Source organism: Petaurus breviceps, unplaced genomic scaffold, assembly GCF_028583685.1.
Source record: "Petaurus breviceps papuanus isolate PSGF00001 unplaced genomic scaffold, PetGlider_PUasm1.0 90925, whole genome shotgun sequence".
Taxonomy (NCBI): Eukaryota; Metazoa; Chordata; class Mammalia; order Diprotodontia; family Petauridae; genus Petaurus; species Petaurus breviceps.
In genome coordinates, this window is record NW_027187380.1 from 6258185 (window position 1) to 6280553 (window position 22369).

At 37.1% G+C, this 22369-nt stretch overlaps 1 protein-coding gene across 1 annotated transcript in view; it reads right to left on the bottom strand.

The window, feature by feature from the left end:
* The window catches only part of LOC138152432 (vesicle-fusing ATPase), a 217056-nt gene extending 195214 nt beyond the window's left edge, over positions 1–21842 (bottom strand). The window contains exon 1 of the mRNA XM_069076202.1: positions 21690–21842. Coding sequence (XP_068932303.1) covers positions 21690–21701 — 12 coding nt within the window. The 5' untranslated portion in view covers positions 21702–21842. The remainder of the gene's footprint in view (positions 1–21689) is intronic.
* Positions 21843–22369: the final 527 nt, after the last annotated feature.

The following is a 22369-nucleotide window of genomic DNA, read 5'->3' on the forward strand; positions in this document are numbered from 1 at the left end:
ACACACACACACACACACACACACACACACACACACACACACACACATATACTTTTTTGGCAGGAGGAATAAGGGATAGCATTAAGTCTTTAAGCTGGGTTTAAAATGACTCAAGAAAGAATAGGATACTCCAAAAGACTCATGATGGAAAATGCTATCCACATCCTGAGAAAGAACTATGGAGGCTGAATGTAGATTGAAATATACTATTTACTCTCTTTTTTTGTTTGTTTTGTTTCATCTTTCTCATGGTTCTTCCCATTGGTTCTAATTCTTCTTTACAACATGACTAACGTGAAAATATGCTTTAATGCGAATGTGTATGTAGAGCCTATATCAGACTGCACATCATCTTGGGGAGGAGGAGGAGAAAATTTAAAACTCAAAATCTTATGGAAGTGAATGTTGAAAACTAAAAATAAATAAATACTTTTTTTTAAAAAGAAAGAGAAGGTTAAGGAATAAGGAATAGAGAATAAGGAGTCTAAGAGTTCAGTGCCAAAACCCATAAAATACCCCCAAATTAGTCAAATTTTTTTTAATGTTATAATTCTTTGTTATTCCTTCCTGGAAATTTAAGGTCTTCATAAGCAAGGAAAGAAGGTCTAATAACAAGAAATCACTTCCCAGGATGTCAGCTCACAGTTTCAGCAAAGTAATCATTCCTTGTCACAAAATTCCATCTTGAAAAATAACAACCAAGATGGACTGTACCAGTAGTTTCAAGTTTTCTGGAGTCATGAACCCCACAGTGATTTATCATTCAAAGAACTATTTGCCCTACATCTACTTCCTTAACAGTCTGTACTCTCCTTTTGCATTTAGTTTGTATTATATCTGTATATGTATCATATCATCCCTACAAATTATAAGCTCCTTAACAACCATGCTTTTTGCCACAGTTATTACCCTGCTGCCCTTCTCCTGATGCTCCTACAAGCTCCAAAATGGAAGTTTAGCCAGCCTGAACCTGACTATGCCTCTTCACTCTGTCCTCTTCTACCCAGCCATCAACTATATAGTTACAAAGTGAAAGAGTCAGAATTTGAACTCAGATTTCCTGACTCTAAGTACAGTGAGAGATTTTGCATCTATGACCCTGTGTGGGTTAAACTCCACAAAATAACATGCCCCTCCCAAGATAAATTCTTCATTTCTAAACTCACCACCATGCTGTTAACTCAATTCCTTATTGATACCATATCCCTCAGCTTCTCCCTTCTGATTGGAGGGCAAAGCACCAAATTCCACCCAAAGACTCCCTTTATAGAGGCCAGAAACTGGGCTTTCTTAGATCATCCCCCTGTGCATCTGCTGCCATGCCTGGTTTCAACTCCATGGAACAAGATGCCCCTGTGCCCAATATCCCCTGGTGTCCTAGCCCCTTTTCTGCCCCTTTCTGTGGGTTATTTCCCCTTTTAGTTTAGATTGTGAATTCACTTAGGGCGAGGACTATCTTTCTTTTTTTTTGTGGGGTTTTTTTTTTTTGGCCTTTTGGAGGGCAATTGGGGTTAAGTAACTTGCTCAAGGTTACACGGCTAGTTTTTTTTGTGTGTGTGTGGGTTTAAGTGCCTGAGGTCCTCCCGACTCCGGGGCCAGCGCTTTACTCACTGCACCACCTAGCCGCCCAGATTGCCTTTCTTCTAATTAATAGTATCTGAAGCACTTAGCACAGGGTCTGGAACACAGTGTTTAATAAATATTTATTTGAATTGGGTAGATTGGATATGGATATGGAAACCTACTAGTTGGCAAACTGACAATAACAATTTAAATATGGAAACTGAGAGAGAAGAGATCAAAGAAAGATTTCAAGCCTAGGTGATGAGAAATGGTTATCAGAAATAGGTACAGATGAATACAATTTGAGTAGAGTGAGTATAAGTCCTAGCAGGAAAAGAGGTAGATATGTTTGATCCTGGAGGTGATAAGAAGCCACTGGCATTTGTTGAATAAGAGGGTAACATGATCAGAGAATTATTGAAAGTAGGTAATGGCATCTAAAAATCTTTGTATCCTTAGTACTTTGTACATAGTAAATGCTTAATAAATGCTTCTCAAATTATTACCATCAAAGATAAAGAAACTGGTTACACAGTTATTAGACGTCAGTTCATAGCTACAATTCAAACTCAGGTCTCTCAACTCCATAGCTAGTATTATTTTTCATTTCTTGTGAACTTGAGTAATTTCTTTTGCTTTCCCAAGTTAAATCCCTTCCAGAACTAATGTTTCATGATTTTATGAAATAATATTTATATCAAGAAGACAATAAGTTCTTTATCATGCATTATTTTATTTTAAGAGTCTAATACTTTGATAGAGTTAAGAGCAGTGTATTCTTAAGCTCCTGTACTTTGTGGGATCGGCAAACACTGAGGTTTGTAGTTAACTCATGGCAATGACTTTCATAAATTTTTCTACAAATAGCATCATGTATAGAGAATTTCATGGTATTTGGAGAAGAGGGGAAACAAGGTAATAAAACCTTTCCAGTTCATAATTAAAGTACACATTCTTTTTTTTAAATTTCCAATTAATTTATTTATTTTTAGTTTTCAACATTCATTTCCACAAGTTTTGGAGTTACACATTTTATCCCCAACTTTCAATTTTGGGGGTTTTCTAAATCTTAATAAAAAGCTACAAAAAGTGGTAATTTTTTTTCTTCTGTACCCAAGCTTATTTCCTCAGTTTTTCCCCTTGTCTTGCTGCTACACTGTGGTCAGATCTAGACCTACATTAAATAATAGTGGCAACAATGAACATACCAGCTTTAAACCTGATCTTTTTAGAAAAGCCTCTAGCATTTCTCCATTACTGATAATCTCTTGGGATTTGTTTTTGGGGGTTGTTTTTGAACAATAAAAAATAAATAAAATCTTCACATAAACAAGCATAGTCCAGCAAAACAAATTCCTATGCTGGCAATGTCAAAAATGGCATGTCTCACTCTGCATTCCATTACTTCTCAGGAAAAAAGTGAGTACCATGCTTCATCTTCAAGCCCTCTGGCATCATGGTTTATCAGTGTGTTGTTCATAGTGCCTTTCCTTGTAATGCTGTCTTGTCAAAATTGTTGTCCTAGTTCTGTTAAGGCTCAGTTTTAGATAGCATATACCACATCAAGAAAAGGTCTATTTATTCCTATGCATAGGAAAATAAATGGGTACTGTATTTCAGAATAATAACACACCACAAACTACAATAACTTCCCAATACATGACCAAGATATAAAAAGACACGTAAATTAGAAGAGCAGAAAAGAAAGATCTTTTGCATTTATAGACCAAGGAAGTGACAGAAAGGATCACAGGAAATAAAATAAAAAATTTTTATTATACAAAATTCAAAAATTTGGGCACAAGCAGAATCAATATAGTTGGAATTAGAAGGGAAACGGTGAACTGAGAAAAACTCTTTGAAGGAAATTTCTCTGCTAAAAGTCTGATGTTCAAGATAAATAGGGAACTGATATATATATACCGTGTTTCCCCGATAATAAGACCTATCCCAAAAATAAGCCCTCCCCTTACTGTGTAAGATTCCTCTAAAATAAGCCCTCCCCCGAAAATAAGCCCTATTGAGATTGCTACTGTAGTGAAGGTGATCCCCTGTGATTTGCTTATTGAATAAAGGTACATTTTTTTGTTCACATTTACCTGTTTATTAAAATTGCTGTCAATGTTCATTAAAATAAGCCCTCCCCTGAAAATAAGCCCTCTGGTGTTTTTCTGTCCAAAAAAATAATAAGACAGTATCTTATTATCGGGGAAACACGGTAGCAGAATAAGAGCCATTCCAAAGTAGTTCAAAAGACGGTTCTCAAAAGATAGACAAGCTATCAACAACTGTATGAAATAATGTTCCAAATCACTGATAACAGAAATGCAAATTACAGCATTTTCTGAGGTTCCACCTCATACCCATCAGATTGGCAAAGACAACCAAAAAAAAAGGCAATAGCTGGAGTCACTGTAGGAGGACAGGCATGCTAATGCATTATTTATGGGGCTATGAAATGATCCAACCATTCTGGAAAGCAATTTTGAACAAAAAGTTATATACCCTTTGACTTAGCAATACTAAGTATAATACCCCAAAGAGATAAAAGACAGAGGGAAATGACATATATATATAAACACACACACATATATAACCTATTTTATAGCAGCATTTTTGGTTATTATTGTAAATAACTAGAAACAAAGTTTCAGAAACCTGGGAAGATTTAAATGAACTAATGAAAATGAAATGAATAGAACCAAGCGAACAAATTATACAATGACTATAACGTAAAGGAAAAAGAACTGTCAAAGACTTAAGATTTATGATCAATGAAATAAGCAATGATTCCACAACACTGGGGATGAATTTTGCTTCCCATTCCTTGCAGGGGTGGATGACTCATATGTTTAAAGATACAACCAAGGCAAAAATTTGTTCTACTTTTCTATATTTATTTTATTGTAAGTCAGGGCTTTTATTTATAAGGGAAGGAGAAGTTATGAAGAGAAAGGTGTAGTGACAGTAATGCCCCTGAAAGGGAAGAAAAGTGTCAATGAAAAGCTTTTAAAAACATATAGAAGATAATAGAAGGAAGTTCAGAAGGACACAAACAAGCAGGGCAATTTTGGAATCTTTGTTAAATTTAATATACACTTTAAAAAATAAGCCATAGTATCCTAGACTGATGGTGTCATACATAATCCTCTTTATGTCTTTTATATATGGAAATGTTCATATCTGTTGGTGACTAACAAATTCACATTTTAACAAAAGCTTTGCTAAAATTCTATGTTCACTATATTCACAGCATTCCCTTCTCCTAGCTTAATAATTTTCAAAAAAAAAAAAGAACCACTAGATTAGTTTGATATAACCTGTTCTTGATGAAGCCATGCTGGCATCTCTAATCATTGCTTCCCTTTCTGGATATTCACCATTCCTTTGATCCATTCCATAATTTCCCCAGGGATCTTAATTAAGCTTACTGGCCTATAGCTTGCAGATTCTGTTCTCTTCCTTCTCCCATTCTCCATGATCTTTCAAATATCTCTGGCAGATGGTTGTAAATCCTACTGGTCAGTTCTTTCATGATATATCACCTGGGCCAGGTGACTTAATTCAACAAGGGCAACTAACAGTTCTCCTATGATCTCCTTAGGTAATGGGAAGAATCAACTCCCTGCCATTTTTGTGCTGTCATTTCTACTACAAAGGTCATTCTCCAGAGGGAAATGGGGGAACAAAAGCAAACTAAGAACTGGGCATCTCTTTCTTCTAACTGCTACAGATTACCATTATCCCATCTACCCCAAGCAAAGATCCCATCCCTTCTTTGATCCTTTCCTCCTAACATAGCATTAAAAAATAATTTTTGCTGATTTTAGTTTTCCTCACTAGTTTTGCTCAGTCCAATCTCAGTTTTAGCACTAACACATTTTTCTTTTTAATATATTTTATTAAATATTCCCCAATTACATGTGAAAAATTTTAAACATCCAGTTTTTAAAATTTTAATTTCAAATTCTTTCCCTCCCACTCACCCCAAATGATACATTTTTACAGGACTGTGCCATATTCATATATTCATCATCTTTTGCCAGGCTTTGCTTCCAACTTCTACTCTTTCTTTCTTTTTAAAATCTAAGTTGGTTGATAAGTTTGCTACATTTCCACATCAGAGATAGTGAATGGCAAGCAAAGCAGCTACAAAAAAGCTAAGAATTAATGTAATAATTTCCTATATTTCTAGAGATAGACATAATCAATCAACATGTGTTTATTCAGTATTTACTACAGATACAGTGCCAAGTGCTGAAAATATAAATAAAGGCAAAAACAATCCCTGCCCTCTAGAAGCTCATGTTCTAATGGAAACAACCTGTAAACAACTAGGTATATAAAACATACATACAGAGTAGATGAAATGTAATCTCTGGGAAGAAAGTCCTAGCAACTAGGAGGGCAGACAAAAAGTTTCTTGCAGAAGGTGGGATTTGAATGAGTCTTGAAGGAAGCCACGGAAACTAAGAGGCAAAGATGAAGAAGGAGGGCATTACAGGAATGTGGGATAGCCATATATAAAGCACAAAGGCACAGAGAAGGGAGATGGAGTGTCAAGTGCAAGGAAGAACAAATAGGTCAGTATAGCAAGATCACAGTGTATGGAAGAGAATAAAGCATAAAAGGATTAGAAAGGTAGGCCAGGTTATGAAGAGTTTCAAATGTCAACGGACTTTATATTTGATCCTGGGGATGATGGACAGTTAGTGGAGATTACTAAAGGGAGAGGAGAAAAGACAATCAGAGCCAAGTAGGGAAACCAATTAGAAGGCAATTGCAGAAGTCTGGATAAGGGCCTAAAATAAAGTGGTAGCTATGTGAGTGAACAGAAAGGTATATATACAAGAGAAGTTTAGTTGTCAAGATTCAGCCTCCAGAAGAAAAAAAGTTAATGGAAAATGAAAAGAAAAAAACTCTTGCTCCTGAGATTGTCCAAAAAAAGACCAATATATGTGTGTGTGTGTACACACACATATATCAAATCCGACATTAACTTGCAATTAATGTGAATTTGCGAATAATAATGTAAACAAAATTTAATTTTCACTGAATTTCACGGTGAAATTTCTCTGGATATACTTCACTGTGACAGTTAAAAGTGAAAATTAAAGAATTCAAATATTTGCAATGGGATTAATTTTCCTGATTATTTTTCTGTTTCTCCTTCTTTGCCCCACTCCAACACTAACAGGATCCACTATCACAGGGATAAAGATTGTGGGGAGGAGTCCTCAAACTGATAAAGACCACTAGATTAGGAATCTACCACCTTAACAAAAAGAACAAATCATGACAACTTAAAGAAACAGTGAAATCTTGGTGGACCCAGAGAACTGAGGAAATACATTTCCTTCCTCTCAGTAGAAGAGGAGGCTACAAATGTTCTGCCAGAATGTTAACATCAGTTTTGCTTAAAATGTTTTGCTATGATGCAAGGGAAAGTTCTGTGCAGTGGGGAAGAAATTGGTATGAAATAAAGCATATTTAAATGCTTCTGAGTCTATTTTTTCTAATCAACTCAAAATAATCTTCTCAATAAAACTATTTTAATATATATCATATATGCATACATATATGTACACACACATATCCCCCTCCATGCCTTTTCATCCTGTTACCGCTATTCAAGGATTTCCACAAAGGCCCCACCAACAATTCATCTCTTCCAGTCCACTTCTTCTGGTTTTCTTAATGTCTCAAGGATACTAATATACTACCTGGGCTGTTCATCTGTTGTCTCTCATTATCACCACCTGTTTTGGCCACAGATTTCCTTGACACTGTGCATGCCAGTTCTTATTTATGGTACATGTCTGGTACTATGGTAGGGTACTTATGGTACACCCCTGATACTATGGTACATCTTTCTATTTCCCTTTTAATTATTTGTAATTTTGGCTTTTCAGAGATTATGTTCCACATATTCAGTCAAATGACATCATCAGAAAGTTAATGATGTTCAATAAATGGGCTTCAGTGGATGTAAACAATTTGAGATCATTGACAGCACTACACAATATCCCAGAAGGAAAGACAGCTCAATATTGCTCTACTGATTCACTGTCCTTCTGTACCACCTAAGGCATGTATGTGTGTATATGTTTACAGATATATGTGTGTGGGTGTATATATATATATATTTGTACATACATATACATATATACACACATTGATAGGCTAATTCAACAGGATGCCTGTCACAGTAACAATACTTTGTGTTTTTATACTATTTTAATTATGAACTTTTTCCTCTTACAATTTCCTCCCAGAGATCCATGCCAGTACCTGACACAGAGTAGGCACTTAGGAAACAAGTATTTATACTGACTGATTGGGTAGCACAATTATTATTTTTCCCCCATTTTCCATTTGAGAAGTAAACTCTGAGATGTTAAGTAACTTGTCCAGGATTGTATTGCTGGTGCCAGTCAGTATTCAAACCAAAGCCATTCCTAACTCTAAGTCTATCCTTTCTGTAAAAACCATACAGCCTTTACAGCAAGGATAATTTACTTTGGTTTTTTATGGTGGATACTTAAATCAATCATCTCTTTCTTATTTCTGTGAATTTCACAGGAATCATCAGTAGTTTTGTTGTGGTTCTTAAAATAGAGGCATTTGGAGAACCTCTTAAGTCAAAAGAGAATTCTGTTTAATTTCTATGCAAGATCACAGAATAAGATTTTTAGCTAAAAGGATCATTATCAATCATCCAGCCTTCCTTCCTCATTTTATATCTTCTAAGGCACTAGGAAATATAGTAATTTAGCTAAGCATTAATTAGCTTATAGCTCTACAGCAAGAAGAGACTTTAGAGAACATCAACCATGCCTTCCAGTTTTCTGTCTCTCTTGATATCAGTACTCAGCAGACCATGGAAGCATGGGAACACACACAAATATAGATCTAGAAGGGCCCTTGAAGATCTATTTGTAGGCCTAAAGTGGCTGGCTTGCCCAAGGTCATGTACCTCAATTTGTAGGCTTAGACTTGCCCAAGGTCATGTACCTCAATTTGTAGGCTTAGACTTGCCCAAGGTCATGTTGAAAGTGGCAGAGGAAAGATTGGATCTCAAGTCCTATGCTTATAAATAGAGACTGTTAAATAAGGTTATCTTCAATATCGCATCAGTTTTATAAAATTTTAATGTAATGATGAGAGATCTGTTTGAAGAAAGTCTTTAATGCTTCATTTCATTATTCTGAATCATATTTTCTTAAAAAAAAAGAAATTAACAGGATCTTATATTCCCTATTATTTGCAGTTGTATATATAACTGTCAAAATATGGTTAACTTTAGAATACTGGCTGCAAAAGCCTACTTGTACTCTCATATTTTCATAGGGCACAACTGTAGTGGTCCATATTTATATAGCACTTTAAAGTAAACAAAGTGCTTTAAAATGTCTTTTAATTTTCACATTAACCCTGTTAAATAGGTAAAAGTATTATCATTCTCATTTTATAGATGAGAAAACTAAAGCTCAAAGTTTTTAATTAACTTGGTCTGTTGATCACACAGCAAATAAATGGCAGGAACAGGATTGAATCCCAGTCCTGACTTCAAAATCTAGTGTTCTTTCTACAAATCTACAATACGTCCATGAATATATAAGCCACTATCCCAGTAATTTTATCAAGAAAGCAGACACATGGGTCAGTAGTTGCTATTTTCCTAATAAGCTTTTTCCTTTTAAGAAGAGGAGAGGAAAGGATGAAAGTACCCATTCTCTTTCATTCTTTTGGCATTTTTCCATTTGAGATATGGGGAAAATTAATCTTTACATGTTGTTAAAATAGTGGTGCCTCCTACAGGAATTCCTCTGCATCTAGTCAGATCCAGACATTCTTTCTATCTTCCTAAATATCATGGCCACTTGCTCACATAATTCCTGATGATATATATCCCATACTGAAATAGTAAAATTCAAATGTTATAAGTCCACTATTTGCACCAATGGTAATTATAATTAAAAATACTGGCATAATCATTTCCTTTCATGTGTTTGTTGACTTTTTAAAATTTCATCCATAAATGCTTTTGGGATGACATGACTTACTTGGATGTCATGCTGTTCTCTGTAAGTTTAATAAAACTCAACAAATATTTATTACTATATGCATTAGTACAGCTTAAATAAAGACAAAAATGAAATAGTTCCTGCACTAAAAGAAGCTTTCATTATAACTGGGAGAAGCAAGATATAACATGTACATAGATGTGTAATACAAAGTAAGAAGTTATAAAGAGGCAAGGATAAAGTCCAGTAGTGATATCTAAAGGGCAAAAGAAGAGAACACAAGGGGGGAGAACACAAGGGAACAAGATAAGACTAAATGGAGGAAATAATCTGAACTGGACCTCAAAAAGGATTCTGAAAAACAAAAGGAATCATATTCCAGGTATAGGGGAACAACCTATTGTAAGTCTTCAGAAGGAGATGACATATGTCAGGTTCAGAGAACAGCAGTACAATGACCGAAAGATAAGAAGGGCATGAAAGAAGTGGAATAATATGAAGTCAGACTTTGGAGGGCCTTAAATAAGCAACCTAGTCATCAAAGATTTTTTTTTTTAAACCAGGGAGTTACATGATTAAACCTGTGCCTTCAGAGGATTACTTTTAGTACTGTGTGCAAGACCAAACTAAAGATCAGAGAAGGGGAGATCAATTAGAAAGCTACTGAAATAGTCCAGGTGAGTGGTTATGAAAGCCTGAACTAAGATGGTGGTAGTGTGTGAGTAGAGAAAGGAGCAGATTAGAGATGTAGGGGGAAGAATCAACAAAACCTGGCAATTTATTCGATATGACAAACAAGGGAGAGGGAAGAGTCAAAGGTAGCTTTAAGATAAAGGTTCTTAACCTGGGTAACCTTTTTTATGTTGGCAATAGTATTTTTATATAATTGCCTTCCTTTTTAATCCAATGTATTTTATTTTATATACTCAAAAACATCAGTCCACAGGCTTCACCAGACTACCAAAGAGGTCATGACACAAAAATGCCATGAACCCCTACCCAAAGGATTTGAACCTAGTTCTGAAGTCAATTTTATCCACAACTGCTTCTTTCACTACCTAATGATCTTCAATGTTTTATAAATGATCTTGTATTCTCAGAAAGTATTGTCTTTCAATGACATTTCTCTATTTGACAAGCAGATTAAGTATATTCTGGTTAAGGCAGCTTTTTGCCTTCTTTGTGTCTCCTTCCTGTGGCAACTATTTTTCAGAGCTTACACTTCTATAAGAAGTAGCAATAAAGTTAATTTCCTATTTTTTTTCCATGTCAACAGTTTGTTTAAAGAGGATTGGAGTTGCTGTAATTGCAGGCACTCTCATTTTTAGCCAACGCAAACCACATATAGCCGAATAACAGTTGTAGAAATAACACCACTAACCTCAAGAATAGAATATGTATTTGGGAAATCGCAAAACTGTAATATTCTAATGAGCTTATCAATTCAGGGTTCCCTCCCACAAAGCAAATCACAACCCATCCACACCCAGCTCCTCCTGGGTGACTCTTGTTCATGCTATTCCATAAGATGAACAGAAGGGGTCGCCCTCTTTCATAGTGAAGAATTACATATTTATAATTTATAATTATACATCCCATATGATTAATGTCTTCCTCCTGACTGAGTGTACTAGAGCAGCACTCTGGCTTTCCATCTGTCATACCTGTTCTGGCCATGTAATCTGCTTATCTTCCCTCCCCATCACATAATTCCTTGATAACATTTTAAAAATAACAATAGCTAACACTTACATAGCACTTTAAGGTTTTCCAAGTGATTTCTTTGAAGCTCTTCATTGGGTACACACAGGATTCTACTCAAACCTACCATGTACTTTTCCATTGTCCTACTGATGTTTCAATACTTTGCAGGCAGTTGTATACTATGTCTCACTGACACATAACAACTGTAAAATGTTAACATTAAATGTAAATATTAAATGCTAATATTAAAAAGACAGATTTTTGCTTTCACTGGAAGCTTGAGATCAGTAAAGAAACTTTGACGTTTCCTGAATCCACAACCCAATATACTGCCCCGCCCCTTCCCCTTTCACTTCTGAGTCAACTCATTTTTCATCTTTATTGTCTATCCCAGGTATACATTTCCCATACAGCTACACTGATTTGACCTCCACTATGCCCACTGAACTGGATACCTTCCCTCCCAGATTTTCAGCTTTCTTTTGTGTGTTGGCTTCCCCCATTATATCATCCACTTCTTGAGGGAAGGGACTGGTTTTTTGCTCTGGTTGTATGGGTTTATTTTGTTTCGGTTTTTTGTATCCTCAGTATTAAACATAGTGTCTGGTCCTTATTACTGCTTGACTGACAGACAAGCTCTATCGGCTGTCTATCCAAATGCATGGTGAAATTAGGCAACAGACATTTTTTATCCACTTGATTTTCCCTGTGTAACTGAACAAGCCAAAAACCTTTAAGTAATTACACATGTCTTCCAGGAGGCTCTGTAAGTTATAGGGCTTGATGCAACTAGCATGTTACCCACAAACAGGAGCATCTGAAGGATATTACCATCCACAGAAAATCTTCGATCTGAACTGGTACTGGAGTTCCTCCATCATGATGGCAAATACTATTGGCAAGCTTGCTTATTCCTGTTAAATGCCTCTAACGAGTTTTATCAGCATCAGCTTAACAAGGTTATTTCTGCTGTCATGACTTTTAAAGAATCTTCAATAATTTTGATGTATAGATGGGAAACACTACATTGTAAAATAGGTTGGACTTTGTTCTGCAGAGTCAAATACTGTTTTGTATTTGTAATATAAATTTGTAAATAGTAATAATAAAGAGATTTTACATTTGCTACGTCTGAAACTTAGTATCAGAGGTCAAGCTGGAAGAAACGAAAAACTATCTAGTCCAAACCCCTCACTTTACAGATAAGGAAACTGAGGGCCAGAGTCCTGGTGAAATGATTTGCTTAAATTCATAAAGGTAATAAATGTCATAGGTAGCATCTGAACTTGAAAGCCATTATTCTTTCCCCTATACTCTCTCAGAGTTAATTGTAAAATGGTAAATATGTGGCCCACCACTTAATACCAACAGCAAAAGTCCGCTTATTCTCTACTATTACCTTTATCAGGGATGCTCTCAATTCGTGTTCATTTATCAATACATGGCAAAGTTTCATAAAGACTTTGTATAGATGGAAAACTAGGAATATAGGTCAGGAGCTATCAGTACTTTTTTGATTACCTTTCTTTGGTATGTAAAAGGTCTGAGCATTTTTTTTCCATTTCTTTATTATCTTCTTCTTATCCAGATACTTTGTATATCAATCCCTCAATGCTCTCAAATTTGTATCGTCTCCAGCATTGTCTCTAGATACACTTGGTTCATTTCGGCTACTTTTCATATCTTTATTCTCTTTTGTGCCATTAACACCTCTTCCACAAGCACATCTAGGGCCATGATGTGAGAGTCAAAGCCTAGCAGTTCTACTGTCCTTGAAAGAGTTTGCTATAGTAATTTCTGCAAATCTTTTCCATTTTTTTCTTTCTATCGTTTCATCCTTGAATGCCCTTGGGATGACCTTGTTTAGCTGTTTATCTTCCCAAACTTAATTCATACTGGTGCTACCTTCCACTGTTTCTCTTTGCTTGGTGAAACAATATTGCCTATAACTATCCGTCATCCTTCTTCATAGGATTATACAAAACCAGAACTGGTTATGTCATTTTTATTAATCACTATCATAACGGAGATATTATATAAAAACATTTCATAAGCACAAAAACATTTTAATGAAAATAATTAATTTTAGCCTACATCTGAAACACTACCATTCACTGTTTTTATACAATAGGTTGATTTCTGAAATTCTAAGGTTTTTAAATAACATATAATACCTGAAATGGTAATTAGTTTGGCTCTTCCTCCTAACCTGAGGAATTTTCCACTGCAAAATCCACAAGCTCTTTAGTACTTCATTCTGACTTTAGCAAATAGCCAATTAAAAAAAATTATTTTAAACTGACAATTAAACCTATTGGTTTCAGAGCTGCAGAAAACAAAGTTGTAAAACTGGTATGGTTTTTGCTAACAGTTAAAACCAAAACCAAAAATAATTGGTTCTATGGAGTAAAGGTCAATATTATCAAACTGACTTTCATTTCTACCCTAACAAGTAATAAGATAAAAGAAAATAGGGAAGGTAGGTGGTGCAGTGAGTAAAGCGCTGGCCCCGGAAGTCAGGAGGACCTGGGTCTGGATCCAGCCTCAGACACTTCACACACACACACACACACACACACACACACACACACACACACACACACACACACACACACACACACACACCCCAGCCGTGTAACCTTGGGCAAGTTACTTAACCCCAACTGTCCTCCAAAAAGGCAAAAAATAAAAAAAAAGAAAGAAAATCAACAGCAGTGGGTAAACATTTATGTAGTTCTCAGAAATATAATGTATAATCATAAACATAAAATACTCAAATATTTTGTTTTCATATTTTATTTTGGAGAAAATACACTGGAATCATGTTGTAAACCATTAATTCAAAAAGATTTAAACATAACATGAATCTCAAACTGCTGAGGATGGAAGTTTCAATTCAATAAACATCTACTAAGGATGTACTATGTGCAAAGCACTATACTAGGCACTAGAAAAGATATGTTTAGATAAACCACAATTCCTACCCTCATGGAGCTTAGTGAATTCTAATCTATGCAACAAAGTTCTCTCTGATGGAAGAAGAACAGAGAGTAGTAGGCTTCCCTCCCTCTCATGCAACTTAGGCTCATTTTTTTTTTTCATAAAAGGTACTGAAATTTCCTTCAATTGACTTAGGGAACTAAGGCAAAGCCCACTTAGTTTCCTGATCACCTGGGTTCAAAACAGCCAATCCAGTAGACACTAAAGCACCTCCTTTGGGCTTGTAACCAGACTAGCAGCATGAACAGCACTGGGAAACTGTACTCTGCTGAGTCTATGCATTCACTATTCTGGATGAACATGCAAGCTCTTACTACCCTTCCCCTACTGTGGATGCATAGACCTCTTTTGTGAACTATTAAATGGATTATGAGTGTGTTATTTCAGTCTAATTGCAGACATAAACTAACAGGAAACAGGTTTGACTCAGTTCCAGATCATGACAGAGAATATGAAAAATGTGCTTCATTCTACTGGATCTTAGCTATTATATTTTCCTAGTATAGGCTGTGAGATAGTGCTACAAGCAAAAAGCTATATTTAAAAAGGTTCTTTTGGAATTTCAAATCTTTTCAAATGAACTTTCTTTGTATTTCAAGGAGAAAATAACAAGTTAATAGTTCCTGAGGAGAAAAATTGTTTTCCAGAACTGAAAATTGCTTAAGGATATAAAAATAAAGCTTCAGAAGACCAGTGCACCACAGAAGCCCTCTAAAGCATTAGAACTTTAAAACAAAACTATTACTTTATAAGCTGTATATTTTCAGGCTTTGTTATTTGATTAGACCTGAAGCCCAGGTCAGATACAATTTGGAGATTAGTAATATTCCAAAAATTAACTTCTAAGGTCCTTATTTGGGAATCAAAATTTATTTTCTCACAGAAAGTTACAAATAATGGTTAGTTTCATAGTCTAGCACAACATTTCACAAACCATTCCATAGAACCCTGGGGGTGTTCTATGAAGGTTCTTTAAAGGAAAAAAATCATCATAATAATAAACAACACACTATAAATACATATACTTAGCAGTTCTAAGTTGTACCTTCAGTCAATGAAGAAAACCATGAGAAACTGGCACAAGTTTACCAATTCCTTTAAAAAGCCAGCTTATTACTGGTCTAGCATCAATCAGTGAACAAGTTCAACATATCATATGGTTCACTGTTTGGGCAAAGTACACACAATAACTTTGATTTATATTCTTAGTGGAACATTTTAGCTCTAAATATTTTTGGTACCACTGGCCAGTACAGATAATTGAGAACAGGATAATGGTAGTTTTTAAAGAGATCAGAAAGCAAAAGTATTTTAAAGGGTAAGCTTTCTGACAGTAAAACAAACATCCACAAACAAATTGGTCCCAATAACAAGTCCCAAATTCAGAAGAAATACAAATGGGATGAAAGCTATCTCCAGTTTGGATTTCCTTCCGCTGATCCTGATGAGCAAGATATTTCCCATTAAAAAAAAAGTTTGTTTGGTTCCAGTAAAATTAGAAAATCATTTGTAAATAAAATTCAGAAAATTTAAAAATAAAAATATAAATTTAGAACAGAAAATAAGCCAGTGTCTTCTGGGAATGTAAATAATTCCACAAGAAACTTGACTTATAAAAGCAAAAATTCACATCCATTTCACTTAGCAAACTGCTTAGTAATATTGTTAAACATTATTATTATTATTATTAAATCAGCATAAAACTGATCTGAAAACATAAGGCATTTTAAAAGATACTGTTGAAAGGGCCCCACAATTGTTATCCTAAAAAAGCCTGTCAGACACAGAGAGATAAGAGACTGGATCTATGATTTCAATGTTATTGAGAGCTCCCAGGTGAGAAAATACCTTCTAACAATGATGATAAAACATGTGTGCACACACATACATATATGTATATAATCAATCAGTAAATATTTATCAAATGCTTACTATGTACCAGACACTGTACTAAGCACTGTAGATACAAAAAGAGACAAAAGACAGCCCCTGACTTCAAGGAGCTTACAATTCAATAGGGGAAACAACATGCAAGCAAATATATACAAAGCAAGCCTATATACAAGATAAATAGGAAATAATTAACAGAAGGAAGGCACTAGAATTAAGAGGAATTGGGGAAGGCTTCCAGCAAAAGAAGGGATTTTAACTGGGACTTAAAGGAAGCCAGTAGAAGGCAAAGTTGAGGAATATAGATGGATGTGTCTAGTTAGATTAGGTATGTCTATATATGTAGATATATATAGATTTAGATTTAGATACAGCCAGTTCTTGCTGTTAAGGTTAATGTAAGTGGACAGCGCACACCCTCCTTCTCCTCTTGCAAGGCTCTGCTTGGTTCTGTTCCTTTCAGTGCCTGGGGCTCCAGAAGCCTGAGTGGGAGGGGGAGGATGCCTATGGAAAGACCCCTGTTACAGGGTGCAATGGTACAGCATCTGCTACTACAGCCTGCTAGGAAGTCCAATTTGTATAATATGAATTTATGTAAACCAAGAATTGTCTTGTACATCTATCTCTATATAGATACACACATTTATGTATAGCATTTTAAGATTTGCAAAGCTCTATTCATATATTATTTCATTTGAGCTTAATAACAATCCTGAGAGGTAAGTACTACTACTGTAATCCCCTCTTTTACAGATAAAGAAACTGAAGTGGACAAGTTAAATGACCTGCCCAAAGTCACAAAGCTACTAAGTATCTGAAGCAGAATTTGAACTCAGGTCTCCATGACTCCAAGCTCGGCAATCTGTCTACTCTGCCACCTAGCTGCCTCTTTGAAACTTCCCCTCCTAGAACTGCTTCTGACTTTCTGGACTTTGCCACCATGTCTCAAGAGCTGAAATCTCATGTTAAAACTTCCTCAGTTTTAGCTGTTCCTAGAACCTCCTCATCCTGGAACATCTGAATTCCCCTGTACCCTCCCTCAGAAATATCCCCCTGCCATATTAACCCCCTTCTCCCACTGGTACTTCTTCCTGGGGCCGCCATCTTGTCAAGGGGACCGGATTGGCAACCTCCATTCCCCTCCTGGCTCTCCTCTGACTTTTTGTACTTGGACATCCCCCTATCCTCCTACTTTCAAGTCTCATGTGTTGGCTTCCCCCATTAAAAATAAGTTCTTTGGGGATATGAATTTTTTTTGCTTGTATTAGCATCCCCAGCACTTAACACAATGCCTGGCACATAGTAAGCACTTAATAAATATATGTTGCCTTTAAGAAAGGTTAAGGCACATGCCTGGAGTCATACAACTATGTACCGGAGGAAAGGCTTGAACTCAGATTTTTCGGCTTCAAGGCCAGCTCACTATCCCCAAGTTCCTCACTATTTCCCAAGTTCCCACTCATGGTCACCCCATAACGTTAATGAACTATGCAGTACTATTTATTATCGGGTTCTCTATACAGGGTATAAGGAGCATAGGAGGAAAGACAACATGGATTTTCTTTATTCTCTTTCCTGAGTGCAGCAGCCAGACAAAATGATGAAATAAGTAGACCCTGTCTTTGCTCTACTCCCCCTTCTCTGCACTCCTTTCTCTCAGCTTATCAATCCTAAACCCTCCAAGGAAGCACTTGGAATTGGTCTACTCTATGCTCATTAGACCTGAATTATCCACTTCTCTGCCCCCCATCAAAATTTCCATTCTCAGGAGAGAGCTGGGCACAGAGAAAAAAGAATCAAATGTAAGGAGATCAACACTGATATATAAACGATGCCAAAACACTCAATTTAGATTTTTGAAAGAGGATTCAGGAATAAACTAAATGAATTTCTAAAGTATCTGCTGCCATGTCTAGAAATCAGTCCCAACAGTGGATAGAGAGATAGCCTTGAAAACAGGAAGACCTGAATTCAAGTCCTGCCTCAGACACATACTGGCTATGCCACCCTGGGCAAGTCACTTAAATACTCAGTGGCCGCATACAACCTTCTAAAGAGCAGGTGCAGGTAAATATTATTAAAGGGAATTTCCTAGCAAGAGTTCTTACACTAAAGAATTTATAGGCTTAGTCACTATCCCTAACCCTTCTAAAGGCTTCATGTATTTTCATAACATTTCCCAAGGCAATAGCAGCAGGGGCTTAAAATTTAAAGCAAGTAAGGGACAGACACAGCCTAAATGTTTGTACATGTGAATCATTTATACATTAGATGTCTCTAAACAAGGGAACAGGAAAACTACACAAGACTACTTTTCTGTTACTTTCATTTCATCTTTCCAGTTTTTTCCTATATACAGTGAAATCATTCTATAACAAATTCACTAGCAAAAATAAATGTCATTGTTAATATTTTTTTACAAGTAAATTTTCCTTGCTCCTCAGATTTTAGCTATTTCTTGATCAATCTATAATGAATATTTCAGGCTATTTTATTTTCATGAAAATTGCCCATTTTAATTAAGAATAGATAGGATGATGTTATCTATAAAATGCCAAAACTAAATTATCTTTATAACCAATCTTATGCAAGGTATTCTACTGTAGGCCTGATATCAAATATACAAAGAATTTTAAATGGTTTTAAGGAGTTATATGCTGAATATAAATACTATTCTCACAAACTTTTTTGGTTTCAACAATTTAAACAAACCTGTTTAGTTACAAAGGAAAAAAGTAAAAAGATAAAAACCATTTTGAGCATAGGATAAGCTTTTAAATCTAACCAAGGAACAAATCTTTGAGAAATCATGAAAAAAAGAGAGGAGCCAGAAGACTGGACATAGGCAAACATCACAATTTTTGAAAAATCAGATTCTAGAGCCTTAGATTCTTTCCCTAGCAAAATTCCAAAATAGTTTATTAAGCAGATGCCTCTAGAAGAGGTCAATCTGCTAGCATTTATTAACACCTACTATGGGCCAGGCACTGGGGATTAAAAAAAAAAAGAAAAAAGCAGTCCATTTTCTCAATGACCTCCCAGTCTAATGGGGGAGGCCATACATGAACAACTACGTACAAACAAGGCATATACTGAACTGGGGATACTCAGAGAGAAGGCACTAAGCTTCGGGACGGGGAAGACCTCTACTGAAGATGTGACTTTCGCTGAGATTTGAAGGAAGCCAGGGAAAGGAAGAGGAAGAGATAACAGGAGTATGTTCCAGGCATGGGGGGGGTGGGGAGGGGCCAGCTCAGAGTTGGGAAATAGGGTATTTTGTTCAAGAAATAGCAAAGAGTCCAATGTCACCGGATTCAATAACCAGTAATGTCAAACTAAACTTGCATCTTTTTAAATAGGTTTGTTTACTAAATAAGTAGATCAGGAGTGTGCCACAAACAGACTTTTTAAAAACTTTCAGTAAAATATTTCATGGGATCATGAATTTAGACCTGTAATGTCCCTGAGGTCATCTAACCTAACCTCTTCATTTTATAGATGAGGAAACAGGCCCAGAAAGGTTAGGTGACTTGCCCAAGGTCATACAAGTAACCAGGACTCTTTCTACTTAATCACATGATATCCTTCAGAATAAAATGGAGAAATGTGAGCTGGTTCATAGCTTGTAAAATCAACATATTCAAACAGTGTTGACTAACATCGACATTGTTACCAATAAAGTGGATAAAAATAAAAGAAATGTTTATCAAATCTGTGGACAACAAAACTGAGAGAGAAGCTAAAATGACATACCTCCTAATAAAATAACAGAAATGAACTATCAGATTTGATGGGTATACTACTGATCACAAGGACCATGTATTATTTCTTCTTTGTCTCTTCCATAGGGCTAAATTTTTGGATTGAATGTAAAATCCTGCAAAAACTCAAAGGGCTTTTAGCTCAGCAGGAACACAATGTGAGCTAAAAAAACTATAAAAATACCTAACCCAAAATATAGTGCCCAGTTTAAGGGTGATAACAATCCCATTGTACTCTGCACCGATGACACAATATCCAGGGTCTTGTGTTCAGTATCACAGCCATACACCTGGCGAGGGACAATGACAAAATGGAAATGACATAACAGAAGAATAACCAGGTTTATGAAGTATTTAGGAATCACGTCAATGAGGAAGGTTTGAAATAAATGGAAATGTTTAGCATCTATAAGAAAAAACAAGGGGATATGGTCATTTTCTTCGTATGTTTGACGAACTACCATGTGGAAAAAGGATTAAGATTTATTCTGTGAGACTCCAAAGGACAGAAGTAGGGCAAAAGGGTCAAACTACAACTTCGAAGGTTGGTAATTTTGAGATTAATAATATAAATTACAACTTCCTAACAAAATCTGAAACGATCAACAATGAATGGCAGAGGTTACTTTGTTACCTAATGAGTTTCCCCCTTCATTGGCACGGTTTCATTAGCTCCTGAACCAACATCTAACAGATTTGTAGAGGGATTACTGCATAAGCACAAGAAGTCTAAGTGACCTCTAAGGGGCTTTGCAATTCTGAGATTCTATGACCCGTAATTTTGGGATGAGGAATATGCATATGCACATAGGGTACATTCTAGTCATTGGTATATAATCCATTCAAATATCTTAGCAAAAGTAGCAATTCAGAAAAGCACCTCTTTAAGTCCCTAATGACGAAGTTAATATTACCCAGGTTTGCAGCAGGTGCTGTCTCTAAGTAAGATGCAGCCCATCCCCTCTGGGTTCTTTTAACAGATTGCATACTGCAGAACCCAGCCCCATCCTCACCCAACCCTTCCCACGCTACTCTGAGATAAGCTAAAGGAGGAAGTAAGAAGAAAAAGCCCTGTTCCATGGAATTGGACTAATGCATTCTGAGCAGCTGTCATTAATTAAAACAAAACAAAATAACCCCCGCTGAAAACCCAGCTAAGTGAGATTCTGTACCAGCATCTTTTCGCCTAGCTATGACAGTGACAGGTCACCCCCACATAACCACCGTTTTAATACTGAGTCATTCTATCCTTACCACCACCCCCTTTCAAGAACTGGCCGCCTTTCTCCGTGCCCCACCTCACTCTCACACACACTCTGGCTCACACCGGCCTGTAGAGGATGGAGAAGAGCCGGTTTTAGGGCTGGGCAGCCCAGCGGGGTAGACTGAGGAGAGTAGGGGCTGATCAGGCAGCCCAGCACTGGCCACTGCGCGGCTTGCAAGGAAGGGGGCTGCCGGACCACGGAGCGCAGGGTTGGGGGGAGGGCTAGAGGAGGGGGGTCTGCTGCCTCGTACCTCCCGAGGGGCTCCATCCCCTTCTTCCCCACAATCGCTCCTCCAGCCCACGCTCCCTTCCCTACTCTACTGCCTGGCTTTACCTAGAGCCAACTCTTCCCCATCCCCCCTCCGTCCTACCCGACCTTTGCCCCCAGGACGAGAAGCCTTACGAAGGCAGTGGAGGGGGGGGGGGACACGCGGAACCCAGACCTTCACTCTACTCCCCCGCTCCCGGACCCTCACTCACCCGGCCCGCCATCTTAACCGACAATTACTGGCACCTCAGCTGCAGCTTCACCCGCTACTAAGCACGCCCCCGCCGCGCAGCCGCAGAGCCGCAGAAGCGCGCGCGCCCTCGCCCGTCGCCTCTGGCGCTGTCCTCTCCGCAGCACAGCCGAGACCCAACGCTCGGGAGCGCGCGCCGCGGCTCGGGCCGCGCTCACTCTGCCACGCGAGCCCCCCTCCCGAGCCTGGAGAGCTTCTGCTGGCTCTCAGATCGACCAGCTCCTCCTTTTCCCCCACCTCCCTGCGGGCTGCAGCTCCAAAAGTGCGCTGTTGCGGGAGAACTTATAGAGGAGGAGGAGCTTCTTGTCGCCATTTTGAATGGGAAACGAAGCTTCCTGGAGTTCCCTGTTGGAACATTTCTCCCCTTTATACCAGGCCCTTGTACCTCCCTTTTTATGTCACTCCTCTAAACATAATATTGCAGGGTTGGGAGGTTATTGTCCTCCGGTTCATCCAAATCATGACTCCTATTTAGCTTTCTGTCTCAAAATTTGCGGTAATGAATTGGATTGCTGTCAGGGGGATGCTTGTAAATGTTTAACAACCAGATTTCTTTTTTTTTTTTAATGTACCCAAATACACCTTTAAGTTTAGTCTGCATCAACATTTTCCTTGTCACTTTCTTAAATCTAAACAATCATC